This window comes from Bos mutus, chromosome 10 (assembly GCF_027580195.1).
Source record: "Bos mutus isolate GX-2022 chromosome 10, NWIPB_WYAK_1.1, whole genome shotgun sequence".
Lineage (NCBI taxonomy): Eukaryota > Metazoa > Chordata > Mammalia > Artiodactyla > Bovidae > Bos > Bos mutus.
The window spans coordinates 9,848,281-9,871,213 of NC_091626.1; the positions used below are offsets into that span (position 1 = coordinate 9,848,281).

The 22,933-nt window shown below is 39.0% G+C and overlaps 1 protein-coding gene and 1 non-coding gene across 2 annotated transcripts in view; both read left to right on the forward strand.

Annotated features, from left to right (window-relative positions):
• JMY (junction mediating and regulatory protein, p53 cofactor) overlaps window positions 1-22,933 on the forward strand; it is a 72,189-nt gene that overhangs the window by 16,261 nt on the left and 32,995 nt on the right. The window contains 1 exon segment of the mRNA XM_070377263.1: window positions 11,122-11,295. Coding sequence (XP_070233364.1) covers window positions 11,122-11,295 — 174 coding nt within the window.
• TRNAC-GCA (transfer RNA cysteine (anticodon GCA)) lies at window positions 20,416-20,487 on the forward strand. Its single transcript has one exon. It is a non-coding gene; the product is annotated as a tRNA-Cys (tRNA).

Sequence of the window (22,933 nt, forward strand, 5' to 3'; positions counted from 1 at the left end):
AATTCCCCCGTGTTTCTGTACTCAGTGGATGGTTTTTGATATGTTATAAAGTTGGTTTCTGTATATGACATGTATACATGTACCTAACATTTTAATTAAAGGTACTTCCTCCCCAGAAGTAAAATGAAATTTGCCACTCATCTATGAAATAATCTGAAAACCAGTTTTCAAAATAGTAGCCCTAAATACTTTCCAAAATTGGATTTCAGCATTAATAGTCCCTAATAAATAATCAGTGATTACCATAGTAATAAAAATGATTCAACACTTGTGCAAACCAAGAACAGAGTTGAGCAGTGTGCTCTGTGTGAAAATGTATGTGGTGTTGGTCCTTCCTTGTCATTGGGAAAACCAGTGCCCTAGGCCTAAGGGAAATGCCCAGGACCACAGATCCAGGTGGATTGCTGGGGCAGGCCTCCCTCTCCATCTTAGCACCTCATTGCTAGTTTTGCATTACCCTTTTCCACAAGCAGATAATTATTTGCATGTCTTAATAATAATTTAAAGGAGTGTTCTACTTATTAGGCTAATGTGTTTAATTAATGCTGTATTATTTGTAGATTTTATGTTGCTTCTTAAATATTTTAATTTAAAAAATGAGGCACTCTTGGGTTTGACACATTAAAGTAGGAAGAAAGTTCTGAGACTCAGGGCAGGAGAGAGTTTAGCTTCTAAATTTTATACCCAGGACTTGACAAATTATCTGAGGGTCTTCAAGGATAGTGGCAGTCCTATCCCTTAGAGGAGGGAACAGCTACCCACTCCAGTATTCTGGTCTGGAGAATTCCATGGACAGAGGAGCCTGGCAGGCTACAGTCCATGCGGTTGCACAGAGTAAGACATGACTGAGTGACTTTCACTGTAATCCTGAAGTCAGAGAGCAGGCTCTATAACTGATTGGCACCCTGCGGGAGGGGGACTCAGTTAAGCACAGGAGGTGCTTTCTTCCTTTCCCCTATATTTGTAACTTTTCACAGGGTTAAAAAGCCAAAGTTGAATAGGACTAAAGAAGGGAGTAAATGGCACAAGTTTATTTTGTACTTTCTCTGTTACAATGGTTATAGGGAGTCTTGAAAGAAATTTTTTAAAAGCTGTTGTCACTGACTCCTTTTAGAACCTGATGAAAGTTGTGGGGTCCTTGCCCTAGAGAAACTTTGCAATAAGCTGAGCTTTGTTTCAAATATCAGAGTAGGTTAGGAGCTTAGTTGTTATCAGAATTAGACTGGGGGAAACAAAAAAGGTGTCTGTTAGGGAAGCTGGAAGGAAGGGAAAAGAAGTGTTCTACCTATTAGGCTAATGTGTTTAATTAATGCTGTATACAATTCTGCTTCGTTTCTTTTAAGTGACTCAATAGAGCAAAATGACATTCTAAATAAATTGCATGAGCGATGTGTCAGATTTTGAAACAAGTAATCAGTTTTTTACTTTCTAAGCCCTGTTCCTGTCTGCCCTCCTTTCCACTGCATCCTGTAATGAGTATCTCTGTTTTGTATTGGGTGCACTTGAGCCCTTCCAAAATCACCCTTTGTAGGCATGTTGTATTCTCATAGGTCCATCTGTATTCTGACTCAGTTTGTATCCGTCAGTGAATCTTCTCAAGTTTAGCAAACAGTATTCTCTCCATTTTAAATTCAGGCCTTCTCTATACATCTATCTCAGATATTCTTAATCCTAAGTAAGCTAACTCTCTTTCCAATTTCTTTCTACTCTTTTTGTGCATATTATTTATAGCACCTTTTACATTTCACAATTAATAACCTGCAAATATCCACAGTTCAGTTTATTTAATCCCTGTATTTAGTCAGTTTTGGTTAGCAAAATAGAAAATTAAATGCGTTATTGTAACAGGTTGTGATTATCTTGTACAGTTGAAGTCTTTTATCATGGATTATAGGAAATGGTTTAGACTAAACAGTCTAATGCTTAGTAAGTTGCCTCTTTTGACATTTTAAAATTCATTTCCTTTAAGATTATTTTCAGATACTTACATTAAAATAAATTGCTGATTGAAGCTATAGTTGGTTTTTAGGTAATCTAATGTTGGAAAAACGTGAAACTTTATAGCTAAGAAGACAAATTAATAAATTAGCAGTGTTAGGTGAGACGCCTTGGGCTTCTCTGCAGGAGTATTAGTTGGTGCATAATAGCTTTGTAAAGTACCGCTCTGTTTGTTGATCAAAGGCATTTGGGAAATATCTAACTGTTAATATTTGAGTAGAATAACTGATTTTCTTGTGGTCGCATACCTGTGTAGAATCCGATCGTGATCTAATTAACAAGCGTATGGTGACAGTGTTTTTGTGTCGGTGCTGAATAGTATCTAAACTGTTTGGTGCCTTCATGTACTTTAGTGTCTGTAAGAAGAGCTCAGAGAAGCCCAGCATCTGAGGATTGTCTTACTGTTGAGTCCTCTCGTTCGATTGCTTGTAAATGGCTTGGAGAACTTTTATTATTGAAACATCTTTTTTAACAGTTCTGCTATTCCTAGGACTTGGTAGAAAAGTCAACGTAAGTGTTCTATTTTCAAGTGGAATAATAGAGAAGGGGCTTCTTTCAATGTACATTTTCTTGCAAGGAGAGAATTATTGCCTTTATTAAAACAATAAAAAGATTGTTTAGGGAATTCTCTGGTAGTCCAGTAGTCAGGACTCCATGCTTTGTTTGCTGAGGGCCCGGGTTCAATCCCTGGTCGGGGAACTAAGATACCACAAGCTGTGAGGTGGGGCCAAAAACAAGGATAGTTTATGACTCATTGTATAGTTAGCCACTGCTTTGTTGCTATTACACACTCATGTGAAAACACTCCCCTCCCATTTTATTGTCCTGTCCTTCCTTAATCTGGTTATTTTATTTCAGATATGTTGCAGCCTTGGTGTTAAGCCTAGGAGCATCTTTGCCACTAATTAGAACTGATTTCTGGGACTTGAGAAGAGTGTTTTGATTAGAAATTGATTTTCACACTGCTGCTATTACTTTCATAATCTTCCTTTTCAGCTGTAGCTTAAAATAGATGGTTTAACACATGACTTAGGTACTTTTGTAGGTGAGCAAAGGAAGAGAAGCATGTATCATTTTCATATTTCTCATACTTTAGCAAAAGTTGTATGTGCAGTTTTAGATATTGTGGCAAAGGGTATAATTTAATTTTCCTCTTTTCATGTGTAAGCCAAGATACTTTCGGGGTGGAAAAGAAATAGGCTATAAGACTTTCCTTTTTAAAAAAAGTATATTTACTCCATAGATCATGATTGAAAGCTGGAGTATAAACCCAACTCCTTCCCTGATCTTCTCATCCCCTCAGAGGAGCCACCCGTAAGAGTTTCTTGTGTGACTTACAGATTCAGTTTCATGCATAAGGACACAGACAATACATAGAGATGTGTCCTATTTTCTACTTTTAAGCAACTCAGATGGTAGCATGTTATTAACATCTTAGTTTTCTTTTTCCTGTAACAGTTTCTTCTAATGGCTAAACAATGCTCCATTGAATGGATTTGGTTTGATATATAGGTTTTTTCCTGGTCTTTTGCTGTTTAAATAGTGTATCTTTTCCCACATGTGCATATGTATCTATAGGATAAAATTCTATAAGAGAAATTGCTGGGTCAAAGAGAAATATGTATTTTGCTTAAATTGCTTTTTGTAGAGGATGTATCAGTTCACACTGTTTGAAACAAAAGAAGGTGGTTGCTGTTTGTTTCTGTTGGTGCAAAAGTGAGTGTGGTTTGGGACCCTGAATCGTGGATCATTGTACCTCGGCTCAAGCACGTCTGTGTTCATTAGAACAGGAGCCATTGCAGTGAGCACGCTTCTGCCAATGAGAAATAAGTCTGTTTATTCCTATAGGCTAAAAATCCACGGTTTAGAATTCCTTGAACTCTTGGAAAGCGTTTTCTGCATTCTGCTGGTTGTGGAAGCATTTTCCCTGCAAAAAGTTGTTGAGATGCTTGAAGAAGTGATAGTCGGTTGGTGAGAGGTCAGGTGAATATGGCAAATGAGGCAAAACGTTGTAGCCCAGTTTGTTCAACTTTTGAAGTGTTGGTTGTGTGACGTGTGGTTGGGCGTTGTTGCAGAGAAGAATTGGGCCCTATCTGTTGACCAACGTTGGGTTTAGGCAAGGCAGTTTGGGGTGCATCTCATCGATTTGCTTACCATACTTCTCAGGTGTAATGGTTTTGCCGGGATTCAGAAAGCTGTAGTGGATCAGACAGGCAGCAGACCACCAGTGACCATGACCCTTCTTTGGGTACATGTTTGGCTTTGGAAAGTGCTTTGATGCTTCTTTTCAGTCCCACCACTGAGCTGGTCATCACACTTGTCGTATACAGTCCACTTTTCGTCTCGTGTCACAATCCGATTGAGAAATGATTCATTGTTGTCGCATAGAATAACAGAAGACTGTTTTACATACAGTAATGTATAGGTTTCAGTGCTATTCTGTCAGATCATCCCACCCTCTCCTTCTCCCACTGAGTCCAAAAGTCTGTTCATTATGTTGGTGTCTCCTTTGCTGCCTTGCATGTAGGATCATCAGTACCATCTTTCCAGTTTCCATGTATATGCGTTAATATGTGATATTTGTCTTTCTGGCCTACTTCACTCTATGTAATAGGCTCTAGGTTCATCCACCTCATCAGAACTGACCCAAATGTGTTCCTTTTTATGGCTGAGTAATATTCCACTGTGTATATATACCACAGCTTCTTTATCCATTCATCTGCCAATGAAGATCTAGGTTGCTTCCGTGTCCAAGCTGTCATAAATAGTGCTGCAGTGAACATTGGTATACATGTGTCTTTTTTTCCTGCTGTATGATGCAGGGCACCCAGAGCTGGTGCTCTGTGACAATGTGGAGGGATGGGGTGGGGAAGGAGGTGAGAGAGGGGTACAGGATGGAAGGGACAAATGTATGCTTATGGCCAGTTCGTATTGATGTATGGCAGAAACCATCATAATATTGTACCTCCAATTAAAATTTTAAGAAAAGAATAAGAGAAGATGACACTTCAGAAACGTGTTTTTGTTTTTTTTTACTTTGTAGTCAGCTCATGAGGCACTCACTCACTGAGCTTTTTCACCTTTCCAGTTTGCTTTAAATGCCAAATGACTGTACTGAGGTTGACATCGAGTTCTTGCGCAGCTTCCTGTGTAGTTGTAAGAGCATCAGCTTCGATGATGCTCTCAGTGGGTTGTTGTCAACTTGTAGTGGCCGGCCATCTCACTCCTCATCTTCAAGGCTCTTGTCTCCTTTGCAGAACTTCTTGAGCCACCACTGCACTGTACATTCATTAGCAGTTCCTTGACCAAGTGCTATTGTTGATGTTGTGAGTTGTCTCTGCTGCTTTATGACCCATTTTGAACTCAAACAGGAAAATCGCTCAAATATATTTTTTGTCTAACATCATTTCCATAGTCTAAAATGCATATAAACAGCTAGTAATAATTCATTAGGAAAAAGCATAAAGTGAGAAATGCATATTAAAATGATGTATAACATAACAACATTTATTTAAGAATGTATTCCAGTATCAAATGGCGAAGTTCAACAATGCAAAACCGTAATTACTTTTGTACCAACCTAATATATCCTTTTAAACCCAAGACTTATTTTCAAAACTTTTTTATCTTATCCATGAAAGTTTTATTTATTTTTTAAAATTAATTTAATTGGAGGCTAATTATTTTACAATATTGTGGTGGTTTTGGGTGTACATGTGTTCCCCATCCTGAACCCTCCTCCCACCTCCCTCCCCAACCCATCCCTCAGGGTCATCCCAGTGCACCAGCCCTGAGCACCCTGTCTCCCATGAAAAGTTTTAATTTGTGATTTATTTTGCAGTATGAATGAATCTTCATTTGTTCAAGAGTAATTTCTTAACCTGTTTGTTGTTTGTTTTGATCTTGGAAATTGTGTTGCAAATATTTTTCCCTTTGTCATTTATTTCTTGATTTAGTTATTTATGTCTGTAGCCAGTTGATTTTGCTCTTTGCATTTAAATTGTTGACCCTGCAAGAATTTATTTTGGCTTCCCTGCTGGCTCAGATGGTAAAGCATCTGCCTGCAATGCAGGAGACCTGGGTTCAATCCCTGGATCAGGAAGATCCCCTGGAGAAGGACATGGCAACCTACTCCAGTACTCTTGCCTGGAGAATCCCATGGTTGGAGGAGCCTGGCAGACTACAGTCCATGGGATTGCAAAGAGTCGGGCATGACTGAGCTACTTCACTCAGAAATAAGATGGGGTCCAACTCTTCTTTTTTTCTGGGGAAATGACAGTTTGTCACAAATATTTCTTGAATGATTCTTGCTTATCATGCAGTAAACTTTCATATATCTGAACTCTTTATTACTTCATTGTACTCAATACTTATATCATATATTTATAATACCTGGGTAGGCCATTACCTTTCTCCACATTTACTCTTTATAAGAAAAAAAAATTTTTTTGTGTGCTATTTTGTCCTCTTTATTTTTCCACTTGAACTTTAAAATGGGGCTTTTCCTGTGCCATAGAAGTATCGAGGTGTTTTGTTACCATATGAAATTCATAGATTCAGTCTTCCATTTATTTACATAGTCTTTTGGTACCATAACATTTTATTTACATGGCTCTTAATAGATTTAAGTTTATTCCTAGGTATTTTTCTGTTTTATTACAGATGGAATCCTTGCTGATTGTTTTGTATTTAATATGAAAGGGCTGTTGGTTTCTGCATATAAATTATAACAGCTTATTGAATTCTATTTCTATTGTGATTTTTCAGGTTATTCTAAATTGGATTGTAAATTGCCATTTTGTAAATTAATAGAATTCTGTCAGAAGAACTGGAATATCTTCATTATAATTTCATCATTTCTTTGCAGTAGTAAAAGGCCAAATTATAATTTTTTAAAAAACAAGCAAACATATCAGAATGAAAACAATTAGATTATTTTAATGGCCATCACTTTTATTTTTTATTTGTTCAATATTTTTTGTTTATTCTTACGTAATGTATTTGTGGGAAGTGGGGGGATTGGTTTTAAACATTCAGTTTCATTGAATGGCCCATGTGTTGGAGATAAGATCTGGCCAGTGCTGGAGATAATGCCAGACTGACTCTGTCTCTTTGGACCTGTCTTCTAAAGGTGAAGATCATTCTATGGTTGGCTTCAGTAGTAACTTTTTTTTTAGAATAGCTAAAAATGCTTTAATATGGAACTGAACCATGAGAAATGGGAATTTTGCCTTAATTTTGGTCTGAATAGTGCTAATTGAGCTAAAATAAAATAATAGTTAAATAGAGAAAGAGTGAGGGAAAAATGATTTTAGGTACAAGAAAAAATGTTAATATCGTAATTCTAACAAGTTTCAATTTGAAGATGCGCTACATAATTTGTGTACTTTACTGAGACTTTTGTCTCACATTATAGTTAACGTGGGGGCTTCCCTGGTGGCTCAGACAGCAAAGAATCTGCCTGCAATGCCGGAGACCTGGTTTCCATTGTTGGGTTGGGAAGATCCCCTGGAGGAGGGCATGGCAACCCACTGCAGTATTCTTGCCTGGAAAATCCCCACAGACAGAGGAGCCTGGTGGGCTACAGTCCATGGGGTCGCAGAGACACGACTGAGCGAGTGCTTGGTGGGCATGAATGTGGGCATAAAAGGTGTTTACTGAAGCAGTGCTTCTCAAACTTTGCTGTGCATTCTCATCGCTCATTCTGATTCTGTGGGTCTGGAGTGGGCCCTGAGGTTCTTTATTTCTAACCAGTTCTCAGATGATGCTGGTCCCAGACCATGCTTCAAGTAACCAGGTACTAAATGACCATCACTTTGATATGGTTTTTAGATAAGTTGAACTATGTAAACTAAACATTAAACAGATCCCATTGATCAAATGTATCATTCTTTTTTTATCTATTCCATAGATGGTTTCCCTGCTTATTAGAAATGCTGCATTTACTGACTCAGTGTGGTGTCCTGTTACTAGTGCATATGCCCTACCTCAAGGAGCACGATGACACTCTGCCACCCTCTTCCTCCCATCCAAATTTCAAATCTGTGACACTTCAATTCATGTAATTTCTTAAGACTGGGTGGTGGTTCTTCACCTGCGTAGGTGTTGTTCTTCACCTGTCTTCACTTCCCATCTTTCAAGATCCACTTCAGATCCTAGTTTTCGGACATCTGTTTCAGCTGCTTTAGCCCACTCTGAACCATCTTTTCTCTAACCTTTTACTGTCTTTTACAATCAGTGTTTTACTTCTGTCTCTCGGTTTGCTTCCCTAGTTAGATTGTAGACCAACTAAAGGTAAAGGTCTAGCTTGGGGACATTGTGCCTTCCCTTTATGACCTCTTTTCATGATATCTAAGAAACAGTTTGGACACTGTCTCTGAATTTGTAAACTTTGTTCTAAAAACCTGTTTCTATTCCTGTGTTCTTTGTATCAGTGAAGACCAAAGATCTTAGAGTCAAGGGGAAATCCAGTCTTTTAATAAGTCCAGTTGCCTTTACCTCCAAAGCATTTCATGAATCCGTGCTTTTCTCTTCCTCCAGTCTAAGCTTACCAGCAGCTTTCACAGACCAACCTAGAGGCTATGAACTAACCTGTCTGTGTCCACTCTGTTGCCCCTTCCAGTCCGTTCTCACCACTGTAGTATAACTCCAGTCCATCATGTATGCTAGTGTCTCCAGAATTGTCTTTCATATGCTGCCTTTCTCTGTCTACTCCAATTTATAAACCTTATTTTATCCAGGGACAAGTCACTATGTTTTTCTGACCAAGTGTTCCCTTTACACTTTGCCTGAAAGAAAGTGAAAGTGAGACTCTCAGACCCCGTGGACTGTACAGTCTATGGACTTCTCCAGGCCGGAATACTGGAATGGGTATCTGTTCCCTTCTCCAAGGGATCTTCCCAACCTAGGAATCAAACCCAGGTCTCCTGCATTGGAGGCGGATTCTTTACCAGCTGAGCCACCAGGAAAGCCCACTTTGCCTAGTTAATCCCTTTTTACCCTTCAGAATAACAGGTCAAGATTCCTTCACTTGGGAAAGTATTCCTTGATGCTTCCCTGGAACCAGAGAGATTTTTGAAGGAAAAACAAAGCAAATGAACAAACCTTTGACGGCATCTCTTTGCTTTCAGCATAAAGCAAGATCGGCACTTGGTCTGACCTTCTGTCTTCATCTGTTAATCGTTTGTGTGTTATCAGTTGTTAAAATCACTGATGTTTGAATTAATTCTTTTTGTTTTAGTAGGCCTCTATTAAAAACACAGCAAACAAAACCAGCCTACCAAAACTACTTGTTAACAAAGCAGAAAGACATTGATTGGTCCAATCACTTTAAAACACTAGGACTTAATAGGGGTGAAAATCAGTGTTAATTGGATATTATGGATTTATTTTTAATGATTTTTTGTTTATTTAAAAAATAAAAGCATGCATACAGTGAAATATAAAACTATGTCTTTAAATAGGTTTGTTATCATCATTTAAAAGTTAATAGACTTTGTTTGGAGAAGGCAATGGCACCCCACTCCAGTACTGTTGTCTGGAAAATCCCATGGATGGAGGAGCCTGGTAGGCTGCAGTCCATGGGGTCACGAAGAGTTGGACACGACTAAGCGACTTCACTTTCACTTTCCACTTTCATGCATTGGAATAGGAAATGGCAACCCACTCCAGTGTTCTTGCCTGGAGAATCCAAGGGACAGGGAAGCCTGGTGGGCTGCAGTCCATGAGGTCGCACAGAGTCGGACACGACTGAAGCGACTTAGTAGTAGTAGACTTTGTTTTATCACCTTCAGATTTACAGAAAAGTAATGTGTTTTTATATCTAATAAGTCATCAAACCTAAGGTTACCTAGATTTTGTCCTGTGTTATTTTCTAAGAGTTTTATAACTTTGTATCTTGCATTTCTGTGGTCCATTTTAAATGAATTTTTGTGAAAAGTTTAAGGTCTGTAGATTTCTTTTTCTTTCTTTCATACATGGATATCCATTTGTTTCGATACCATTTGTTGAAAAGACTGATCTCTTCATTGAATTGTCTTTGCTCTCTTGTCAAAAGACTGCTTGACTATTTGTGTGTGGGTTTGCTTTTACATTCTTCCACTGATCTGTTCTTTTACCAGTATTATACTGTCTTGATTACTGTATCTTTTATTTGGTGGGGGGGCACTTTTTTTAATTGAAGGATAATTGCTTTACAGAATTTTGTGGTTTCCTGTCAGACATCAACAAGAATCAGCCATAGGTACACCCATGTCCTCTCCCTCCTGAACTTCCCTCCCCACCCCACCCTTCTAGATCGTCACAGAGCCCCTGATGAGTTCCCTAGTCATACAACAAATTCCCATTGGCTGTCTGTTTTACATATGGTAATGTAAATGTCCATGTTACTCCCCATACATCTCATCCTCACCCTCCTTCCCTGCCCCCATGTCCTTCGGTCTGTTCTCCACCTTTGTTTCTCCATTGCTGCCCTAAAAATAAATTCATCAGTACCGTTTTTCTAGATTCCATATACATGTGTCAGTATACCATATTTATATTTCTCATTCTGACTTACTTCACTCTGTATAATAGGCTCTAGGTTTAGTAACTGGTGAAGTTGAATGGAGAGTGTCAGTCTCCTCACTTTATCGGTATTGTTTTGTAGGTATTTTCTTGAAGAGACCTGTAGTCTTTCCCCTTCTACTGTTTTCCTCTATTTCTTTGCATGGTGACCAAGGCCATCCCCAAGAAAAAGAAATGCAGCAAGGCAAAATGGTTGTCTGAGGAGGCCTTAGATAAATGATGGAAAAAAAATTTATATAAATATGGAGAAAGCTACTAGATACTGGAAAAATTTTTTTTAGAGTTAAGAGTAGGCAGATAGTATGGAATTCCAGAATACCAGAATATGCAGAGAACTGGAATAACCTAGAGACGTAGTTAGAAAAGGATGTGTCAGGCAGTGGTCTTGTAGTAAAACACATGAGTCATGGAGATGAGTGATGCAAGCAATCAGTGCTTCTCATTCTCTCTTAATTCCACATTTCAGAGTCCTAAAGTCCTGAGATGATAGCCAGTTTGCAAATGTTTACAGGCTATTCCAGTTGGATTTCTTTGCAGTGAAATTTTCTTGTTCCACAGCTCTTGGATAAGCACAAGAATACGGAGAGCATGGTAGAGCTTCTGGACTTGTATCAGATGGAGGACGAAGCCTACAGCAGCCTTGCAGAAGCCACAACTGAACTCTATCAGTATTTACTGCAGCCGTTCCGAGACATGCGGGAACTTGCTATGCTACGAAGACAGCAGATCAAGGTATTTTTCTTAAAACCTAAAATGTTACCTATTTCGTAGTTCTCAGTCTGGCTGGCTATGCATTTTAATTATTAGAGGAGCTTTTATAAATGTAGATATCTGGTCCATTGTTCCCAAAGATGCTAGTTTGGTAGTTTGGTGTTACACAGAGCCTGAATACCTCATTTTAAAACCATCTGGAAAGGTGACTGTGCTGAGTGGGCAGGGTTGAGAGGACCTTGTCTAGTCTACTCTTAGACTTCTTTAGCAGGAGTTTTGGGAACATATGTTTTGGGAGGACCTTTTTAAAAGTTACAAGGCTTTAATGGTAGAGCTTTAAACTTCATGACGTTTGATTTTTGTGTGTAAAGTAATACTACATTTTTTGAGGTGAGTGTTAAGGGTTTGGTTTTATAGCTGACTTCAAATCAATGTTGCTGTTTAATTCACATGAAAATATTGCTGAACTAGGATATTAAAATTTTTTTGCATAATGGGTTAATTTGGAGCATTATTTAATAAATTTATATGTGAGAAATTACTAATTATTCTGAGAACCTTATGCTTGGGGGCAAGAATGAGTGTGTATTTGAAAAAATATAACAAAGTAAAGCATGTCTGTGTTTCTTATTCCCTTTAATGAATCAACATGGAGCCATACAGACCATCGCATAGTTGGTGTTGTTCGCCTTTATTAATAATTTTGAAAAATATGGGCATTTTGGAAAAAATGGCAGTTTTATCATAAACTTGGCATTTTGGTTAAGTGATAAATAGTAACTAAGAATTTTTAGGCACTACAGTTTCCTTCAATTTTTAAAAATGAACTGTAGAATTTTTGCCCATTGAAAACTTGACTGGAAGGCCAGGGATGAACTAGAAGACATGGAGACCCCATCTTCTTCTAAACTAAGTTGCAGTGCAGAGCAGACATACTCTACACAGCTGAACATTGACTATCAGAGTCTATGTGAATTTTTGCCTTCATATTATTAATATATCATGGTTTGTATAGGAGAAGGAAATGGCAACCTACTCCAGTACTCTTGCCTGGAAAATCCCGTAGACAGAGGGCCCTGGTGGGCTGCAGTACATGGGGCCACTAAGAGTCGGAGATGGCTGAGCAACTTCACTTCCACTTTCATGCATTGGAGAAGGTAATGGCAACCCACTCCAGTGTTCTTGCCTAGAGAATCCCAGGGACGGGGGAGCCTGGTGGGCTGCCGTCTATGGGGTCACAGAGTCGGACACGACTGAAGCAATTTAGCAGCAGCAGCATGATTTATATTGAGTATTCACATTAGCAAATTGATTGAACTGCCATGTCAGACTCTGTTGTCCACTAGCATCACTTACTACTCCATTTTTTTCTCCTGGGAAGCAGAATATGGGTGAGGTGGACAAGACAATGTATTTTTTAAACTGATAATATTTTCAGAAGTAAATATGGTATTTTACTGCATTGGTCCTCTGATGCCTCTCAACTATAATGATGAGCTAGAAAGAGAACAGGAACAAATTTGTGCCAAAAATTCAACTACTTAGATATGGACACATTTCTTATAGAAATACAAATTGTCAAAATAGGTTCAAAGGAAAATAGAAAAAATTTGGTAGCTCGATATTAACAAAGTTGAATTCATAATTTAAAACCTTGAGGTAAGCATTATCCAAATCAAATGACATTACAGAGAAAAAGAAAACTACAGATGAATATCCCTTATGAATATAGATGTAATAATCCTTAATGTAATATTGAAAAATAGGATTCAGTAATATACCATGACCAGGGTTTCTCTCAGAAAGACAAGATTGGTTTAACATTACAAAAAGTAATCAGTGTAACTCACAATATTACCAAAGAAAAAAAATCAGTGTCTGTGGGTGCATAAATGCATTTGATAAAGTTCATTGCCCATCCATGGTAAAATTTCAGCAAAGTAGGCAGAGAAGGAAACTTCCTTGACCTGACAAAAGTGAAAGTGTTAGTCAGTTGTGTCCGACTCTTTGCAGCCCCATGGACTGCAGCCGGCCAGGCTGCTCTGTCCATGGGATTCTCCAGGCAAGACGACTGGAGTGGCCAGCCATTCCCTCCTCTAGGGGATGGATCTTCCTGACCTGTCTCTTGCATTGCAGCAGATTGTACTGTCTGAGCCCCCAGGGAAGCCCATCCTCCACCTGATAAAGGGTATTACGTAGAGCTCATTTAACATCGTGTGTGATATGAGTGATTGAGTTCTTCCCCCACTAAGATGGGTAACTAGACAGAATTGTCTGCTCTCACAACTTGTGTTCACTATTTCTCAGGCATTGGGGGAAAAAGTAAAGCTTTTTGTAATTCATAGATTATGTGATCATACATGTGAAGAATAAGAATCTAAAAAAACCACTGGAAATAATCTAAGTTTAGTTACAAGGTCAGTACTTAGAAATTCAGTTGTATTTTCTGTCTTCCAGAAATGAAACTGAAATAGAAATTTTTAAAAATGCTTGAAATGTTTAAAGATAAATTTTATAAAATCTATTAAAGGACTGTATACTGAAAAATTATAAAATTTTGCTGAGAGAAATTAAAGCATACCTAAATAAATGGGAGATAGACCATGGTAATAGATTGGAAGAAAATCTATTAACAGTAGTCAGTTATATTCACATGTCAGCTCTCAGTGGATCTGTAGATGCAAATTAAAATTCCAGTAGGGTGGAATTTAAAATAGACCTGTGGTTACATATTCAGTTAGTTTTTCAAAAAGGTACCAAGGCAGTTCAGTAGGGGGAAAGAATAGTCTTATCAACAAATGCTGCCAGAAGTGGATATCTATATAGAAAAAATGAACCCTAGTCTTCCTTACGTTACACCATACACAAAAATTAATTTGAATACATCTTAGACTAAAACGTAAATCTTATAATATAAAACTTTTATAAGCAAACTGCGAAAGGTTTTACAGTCTTTGGGAGGGAAAGGCAAATGTTTTTTTAGATACAATGCAGAAAACTTGGGCCGAAAACTAATAAAAAGAATGATAAATTGGACTTCACTAAAATTAAATATTTTGCTATTTGAAAGATTAAGGAAATGAGAAGGCAGGCCATACACTGAGACAAAATAACTTGTAATATCAATGTATCTGAGAAAGGAACTATGCAACTCAGTAAGATAAAACCCCCAAATTTTCAATATGAGCTAAATATTTAAAAGGACACAAAGAAATGGCCAATAATCACATGCAGAGATGCCCAACACACTCACCAAGGAAATACAGATTGATACCAGAGTAGGACACTGTACACACTCACCTAGGAAATACAAATTGATACCAGAGTGCAACACTGTACATACTCACCTAGGAAATACAGATTGATACCAGAGTGTGACACTGTACACACTGATTATTCAGGTGAGTGTAATGGAAATATTTTGGCCCTCCCAAATAGTAATGAGGATGTAGAGTAACTGGAATATTCATACATTGCTAATAGGATTTTAAAGTGGTACAGCCACTTGGGAAAACAGCTTGACAATTTCTTCAAAAATTAAACACCCTTGGGTGTGGTTCCAGTACCTGCCATTTATACCAGAATTCTCAGATGTTTAATGGCAAAATAGCTTTCCAGATCATGGTTCCCCATCTGTGGATTCAGCAACAGCAGATCTTACAGCACTGTAATATTTGTCAGGGGAAAAAATCTGCATAGAAGTGGACTCATGGAGTTCAAACCTATGTTGTTCAAGAGTCAACTGTACATATCTTACAACTCAGCTGTTTGTCTCCTAGTTACCTATACAAGAGAAATGAAAACATCTGTTCACAAAAGAAAAAACTTGCCAGTGTTTGTGCCAACTGGATTCCTGGTAGCCCCAAACTGGAACAGCTCAAATAACCATCAATAGGTGAATGAGTAAATAAAATGCGGTATTTCCATATGATAGAATAATATTCGACAATGCAAAGGTGGTCTTCCCTGATGGCTCAGTGGTGAAGAATCCACCTGCCAATGTAGGAGACGCAGGTTAAATCCTTGGGTCCGGAAGGTCACCTGGAGAAGGAAATGGCAACCCACTCCAGTATTCTTACCTGGAAAATTCCATGGACAGAGGAGCCTGGTGGGTTACAGTTCATGGGTTCGCAGAGTCAGACATGACTTAACAGCTAAACAACAACACAAGACACAGCAACAGAGACACACCTCAAAGTCATGCTAAGTTGAAGAAGCCAGATACAAGAGAATATATACTGTGTGAAGGGATGGATGGCAAGGTGGTACTGGAATATTTTGGAGGTGACAGAAATGTTTTGTATCATGATTGTAGTGGTTGTTTCTTGGGTTTACGGCAATCAAAACTCATCAAATCACGTACTTTAGACAGATTGATTCACTTGATTATATGTAAATTAATTAAATCCTGATTAAACAGCTTACAAAAAGTTGTGCTGAGCGAAATATGCCAGACACAAAGTATAAACTACGCCTCCATTTACATGGAATTCTAGAAAATTGTTCTGAGGAGTTGTTGCCTGTGGTGGGGCCGGGGAGATTGTCTGAGAGGAGCAGATGTAACAGTCCTTTGGAGAGATTGATGTATTTTAAATCTTGATTATGGTGGCTGTTAACATGAGTATAAAACTTTGACAAAATTTATGTTTAAAACATGGGTACATTTTGTTGTATATAAATTATAACTCAGGTAATTTTTTAAAAGAGGAATGAGCAAAATGTACAAGTTTATGTAGAGACACAAAATGAGGCGATCAACATAGCCTGAAGACATACAGTAAAAGAGGGATTAGTGAGCTTCACTATTGAAGAATAAGAAGTCAGTAGGAAGTGAGTATACATGTTTGTATTAGAGATTGAAATTGAGACTATTCCATATATATATAAGAATAGGAATGGTATAATAAACAGGCATAGTACTTGGGTTTTTAGACCCAGTAAATTATTCAAACCTTATTGAATCACCAGCCCAGCACCATGTGTGGAGGCCAATAAGTGTCATGGCTGGGACTGGAGCACATTTGACTGCAAAGCCTGTACTATTAGTTTTTCCACTGGGTGTGAATTGTTTGGTATGCCTCAGGTCTAAGGATTTGTAGGAGAGAAGGTATGGTCAGGACCTAGAAAGCTGTATCATCCCATGGAGTTTGACCTTTACTCTTTAGCCTCATCCCTTTCAGAAGCTCCCAGACTTTAATGTACTGGTTCTTTAACATGTGAAAAATGTGAGCCCCAGACAGGGAGCGTCAGTATTGTTAGAAATACAGATTCTTAGGCCTTACCTCAGATACCCTTAACCGAAACTCCAGGAAGAGCTCAGCCATCTTTGTTTTAACAAGTCTTCCTGGTAAGTAGGACACACTGTGCAGTTGAGAGCCGCATGTCTAATAAAACCTGAAACAGCTGAGGCTTGGAGCACACTGAATTCTGAGATACCTTCACTCTGGGCCTCAGCTTTCTCATCTGTAAAACAAAAATTAAACTAGATGATCCTTGGGGAGTTACCTGGGGGTCCAGTGACTAGGACTTTTCACTGCTGGGGGCCAGGGTTTGATCCCTGGTTGGGGAGCTAAGATCACACAAGCCGTACAGCATGCCGCCCCCCGCCCCCCCCTCCCCAAAAGAGAGAGAAGCTTAAATAAATAAGTAAAAGTAAATAAACTAGATCCTCTCTAGATTTTTAAAGACACCCAGTGTCTTAATGAGTCACAGTGAGTTCACCTACTGATAGTCTTCCTGGATTAACCATAAGCACTTCAAACACATTGTCCAACTTATTTTTAATAACTTGCTGAAAGCACATAAGTTAAAAACTAGAAGGCATCCTCAGCTTTTCCCTCCCCTTTGCATCCAGTCATATCATTTTGCAATTTGACTATTTTCTGGTTGTAATTTGAATATACTCTTCTTCCTCTACCCTTCCCCTCCCCCAGGGAAATCTGTAGATGTCTTTGTGTGAAATAGAAAAAGACACCCATCTCCACACTATTCCAACAGACAAGTGGGCATATGCAGCAGTACAGATGGCTTGGCCAACCTCCTGGTTTTGTGCAGCGTGCAATTTTTACGGCATTGGACCACTATATACTCTGCTGTGTACATTGTGAAATATATAGTGCTTGCTTGTTTTGTTGTTCAGTTGTTAAGTTGTGTCCAACTGTTTGTGACCTCATGGAGCCCTTTGAGCCCACTAGAATCTGTCCATGGGATTCTCAGGCAAGAATACTGGAGTAGGTCGCCATTTCTTCTCTAGGGTATCTTCCCTACCCAGGGATCGAATCCACATCTCCTGCTTGTCAGGAGGGTTCCTTACCACTGAGCCCCACTATACATTATATGTAAGCACTATACACATAGTGCTTACCACTGTACGTTAAGATACTTATCTCTCACCTGAACTATTTATTGATTTCCTTATCTTTAGATGCCTTTTACCTTCAAAAATGCATCATTTCATACTCTTTCCTGAGGATATTACATTTTACATTTACTTTGAATGTAAAAATGCATGAAATACATGATGCCGAATCTAATTATGTCATCCTGTTAATCAAGAGTCATATAACTCCTAGGCCTGGAAAATTCACATTAAGATCACCACTACATCAGTATACTGACAAGTTTATCTTTGCATTTGTTTTACCCAAGAATCAGAGTGCTTTTTAAAAAATTACTATCTCAACAATAGAAGTAACACTTAAGCATCTCATATAAAACCCAGTATCCAAGCTAGTAATGTACTTTATAATAAGTAATTCCTTGCCAAGAAATCTGTGTTTATAAACTAGTCTCACTATCCTAGCTACCTAAACTGACACATACTTTTTTCCATGTTAAAAACAGACACTGTTTTCTTTCTGGCCCTGAAATTGACAACAGAGGAGTCACTGTTTTTAGCACATGACCCAGCTGACCAGTGCTGTGCATCTTCGGATTCGCCAAGTTAGGAAAAGAACTCAGTATCCTAGCTTAACGTCTTCAGTACAATAAACTATAATCACATTTTTAAACAGTAGGCTCTAGCATTAGCTACTGAGTTTTAGAAGTCAGTGAAAACACAGCATTTAAAAAGCATAGCATGTTTCTCTTCTGTGTATTTGGGTATATATGTGCGATGAAGGTAAAGATAATCCAACAACAAAGTACAGGTTATCTCCAAATACCAGATTTTTTATATTTTTTTATTTCTCATTTCTGTACAGTGTTTAACTATGCAAGTGAAAGTTTCTATCTTCATGATCTGAGTTAAGATTTTTGAATTATGAGCACTGCTTATTCTGTTTATTACATTTTCTGTACCACAGTTGGGTTCGTTGGGATCTAACTGGAAGATCAAACCAGTTATTTCAACAGAGAACCATAAGGCAGCTCTCAGGTACCAGAGTTAATTGCAGAAACGGCCACCACTCCTAGGATTGGGGGTTACAAAGGGAAAAGGTGAAGGATAGGCCCTATGAAGCTGACCTCTGAGGAAGAAGACTGCTGTTTGAGAGAACCAGATCCCTGGGGATAAAGCACTGATGGACTGGTGCTGCTTTGTCTTGGGCACACACAGTGAGGCCAGTTCTGCAGAGCTTAAAAACTGCAGACTCGTTTCTGTTAACTTCTTGAAGAAGGTACTAGATGCTGAGATTAAAAAGCGAGACTGGAATGATGATCACAGAACAGCAAACAAGAAAGTCAAGTGACAAAGATAGGAAGACGCAAGGTGTCTCTTTCCTTCAACTCTGAAATCTCCTCCAGCCCTTCCTCCTGGCAAAGGATAAATGTGGTTTTCAGAGCCCGAATCCTAGCATCACAAGGCAGAAGGCTGAACTTGGAGGTGATAGAATCCAAATACATTTTGACTTTCAAAGTCAGTGAAAAACTGTAGCTAACCTAAATTACAGTCTTAGGTATAATAACCAGACGGAGTTTAGTCATGTCATTGAAAGGGACTTCTGTCATAACATGCTGAATAAGAATTTAAGTTTTGCTGCAGTGATCAATTTATTAAATCCTTTTTTCATATTTGTGAATCTTTTGCTTTTTAACTTGTTTTAAATTGGAACAAATGAAAGCACAAAACCTTGATGGTTTTATTACAGAAAACAAGTTTTCTAGACTCTTACATGCAAAAAGTCTAAATATGCCACCTACTGCTGAGAATGCCACAGTGGCTTCCAGTTGCTTGTCACGTGCGGCACAAGCTCCAGAGCCTCCTCATGGTGATCATAGCCTACTTGTCTAGGCTTATCTTCCTCTACCTTCATCTGTTTTACCTGAACTCCAGGTAGGCTGGACTGCTCTCTGTCCTTTACCATACATTGAACTTAACTTGCCTCAAGGCTTTTCTCAGGTTAATTCTTATCTACAGCACGCATTTTGGGTGATTCTCTTTTCCCATATCCTCCCCATGTAACTGTCAAAATCCGACCCCTCCTTCAAATCCTTCTGCAATTTATGGACTTCAGTAAAGTTTGTTTGCCCTGATCCAAACAGCTAAATGTGTTCAAAGATTATGGTATCATAAATTCAGTTCAGTTCATTCACTCAGTCGTGTCCGACTCATTGCAACCCCATGAATTGCAGCACGCCAGGCCTCCCTGTCCATCACCAACTCCCAGAGTCTACTCAAACTCATGTGCATCGAGTTGGTAATGCCATCCAGCCATCTCATCCTCTGTTGTCCCCTTCTCCTTCTGCCCCCAATCCCTCCCAGCATCAGAGTCTTTTCCAATGAGTCAACTCTTCGCATGAGGTGGCCAAAGTACTGGAGTTTCAGCTTCAGCATCACTCCTTCCAAAGAACACCCAGGACTGATCTCCTTTAGAATGGACTGGTTGGATCTTGCAGTCCAAGGGACTCTCAAGAGTCTTCTCCAACACCACAGTTCAAAAGCTTATTAGTTCCTCTTCACTTTCTGCCATAAGGGTAGTATCATAAATTACTTTTCAGAAAAGGTTTTAGTTAATTTATAGTTCCACCAGCAGTATATTATGTGTCTCTTGTCTCACCGTGACCTCACTAACCCTAGTTAGTCTTGTTTTTAATTTTTGCTTAGTAATTTTTCTAAATGGTTTGTCATCCTACCATCTAAAAACAATCAGAAGGTTGTGTGTTCATGTCACGTTGGGGTCAGAGTGGCTTTTTTTAGAGGCTTCCCTGGTGGCTCAGATGGTAAAGCGCCTGTCTGCAATGCAGGAGACCCAGGTTTGATCCCTGGCTTGGGAAGATCCCCTGGAGAAGGAAATGGCAGCCCACTCCAGTGTTCTTGCCTGGAGAATCCCATGGACAGAGGAGCCTGGTGGGCTACAGTCTGTGGGGTTGCAAAGAGTCAGACACAACAGAGCAACTCCACTTTTCATCTAAAGACAGCTGTTCCTCCCCTCTTCTCTACCAGTTTATTTTTAACTGGGTTCTTTCTTTTTTACTTGTTATTTTATATTGGAGTATAGGTGCTTTACAAAGTTGTGTTATTCTCAGATGTACAGCAGAGTGATTCAGTTGTACATAATACATATATCTGTTCTTTCTCAGATGCTTTTTATAACTGGGTTCTTTCTTCACAGGAGAAAACATAGGTTCTCCCTCTAACCTGCTCCATGGCCTCCCATTCAAATAAAGCGTAGTGCCTACCCTTAATAAGCCTTATTCCCTTCTCCTATTCACTTACACAGATTTCTGAAAAGAGAGTATTTACACATGTTTCTATATCTCTGTCCTCCTTAAAAACATGTATGGAAGTGGAATTTTATTCACTCTTTCAGGAAATATTTTAGATTACCTAGTTCATGCCAGGCAGCGTGCTAGTGAAGAGCAAGCAAGCAGAGATACTGTGCATTCTTTGCCCTCACGGAACATTCAGAGTGGGAAGCAGGTGATATAAAATAAAATACGAGTGTGATAAGAGGTAAGAGCCAATCTGATCACACGGACCACAGCCTTGTCTAACTCAGTGAAACTAAGCCATGCTGTGTAGGGCCACCCGAGATGGGAGGGTCATGGTGGAGAGGTCTCACAGATTGTGGTCCACTGAAGAAGGGAATGGCAGACCACTTCAGTATTCTTGCCTTGAGAACCCCATGAACAGTATGAAAAGGCAAAATGATAGGATCCTGAAAGGGGAACTCCCCAGGTTGGTAGGTACCCAACATGCTACTGGAGATCAGTGGAGAAATAACTGCAGAAAGAATGAAGGGATGGAGCCAAAGCAAAAACAATACCCAGTTGTGGATGTGACTGGTGATAGAAGCAAGGTCTGATGCTGTAAAGAGCAATATTGCATAGGAACCTGGAATGTCAGATCCATGAATCAAGGCAAATTGGAAGTGGTCAAACAGGAGATGGCAAGAGTGAATGTTGACATTCTAGGAATCAGCGAACTAAAATGAACTGAAATGGGTGAATTTAACTCAGATGACCATTGTATCTACTACTGTGGGCAAGAATCCCTTAGAAGAAATGGAGTAGCCATCATGGTCAACAAAAGAGTCCAAAATGCAGTACTTGGATGCGATCTCAAAAACGACAGAATGATCTCTGTTCATTTTCAAGGCAAACCATTCAATATCATGGTAATCCAGCCTACACCCCAACCAGTAACACTGAAGAAGCTGAAGTTGAATGGTTCTATGAAGACCTACAAGACCTTTTAGAACTAACACCCAAAAAAGATGTCCTTTTCATTATAGGGGACTGGAATGCAAAAGTAGGAAGTCAAGAAACACCTGGAGTAACAGGCAGATTTGGCCTTGGAATATGGAATGAAGCAGGGCAAAGGCTAATAGAGTTCTGCCAAGAGAACACACTGGTCATAGCAAACACCCTCTTCCAACAACACAAGAGAAGACTCTACACATGGTCATCACTAGTCAACACTGAAATCAGATTGATTATATTCTTTGCAGCCAAAGATGGAGAAGCTCTATACAGTCAGCAAAAACAAGACCAGGAGCTGACTGTGGCTCAGATCATGAACTCTTTATTGCCAAATTCAGACTTAAATTGAAGAAAGGAGGGGAAACCACTAGACCATTCAGGTATGACCTAAATCAAATCCCTTCTGATTATACAGTGGAAAGTGACAAATAGATTCAAGGGACTAGATCTGATAGATAGAGTGCCTGATGAACTATGGATGGAGGTTCGTGACATTGTACAGGAGACAGCGATCAAGACCATACCCATGGAAAAGAAATGCAAAAAAGTAAAATGGCTGTCTGAGGAGGCCTTACAAATAGCTATGAAAAGAAGAGAAGCGAAAAGGAAAGATATAAGCATCTGAATGCAGAGTTCCAAAAAATAGCAAGGAGAGATAAGAAAGCTTTCCTCAATGATCAATGCAAAGAAATAGAGAAAAACAACAGAATGGGAAAGACTAGAGATCTCTTCAAGAAAATTAGAAATACCAAGGGAACATTTCATGCAAAGATAGGCTTGATAAAGGACAGAAATGGTATGAACCTAACAGAAGCAGAAGATACTAAGAAGAGGTGTCAAGAATACACAGAAGAACTGTACAAAAAAGAGCTTCACGACCCAGATAATCACGATGGTGTGATCACTCACCTAGAGCCAGACATCCTGGAATGTGAAGTCAAGTGGGCCTTAGGAAGCATCACTATAAACAAAGCTAGTGGAGGTGATGGAATTCCAGCGGAGCTATTTCAAATCCTGA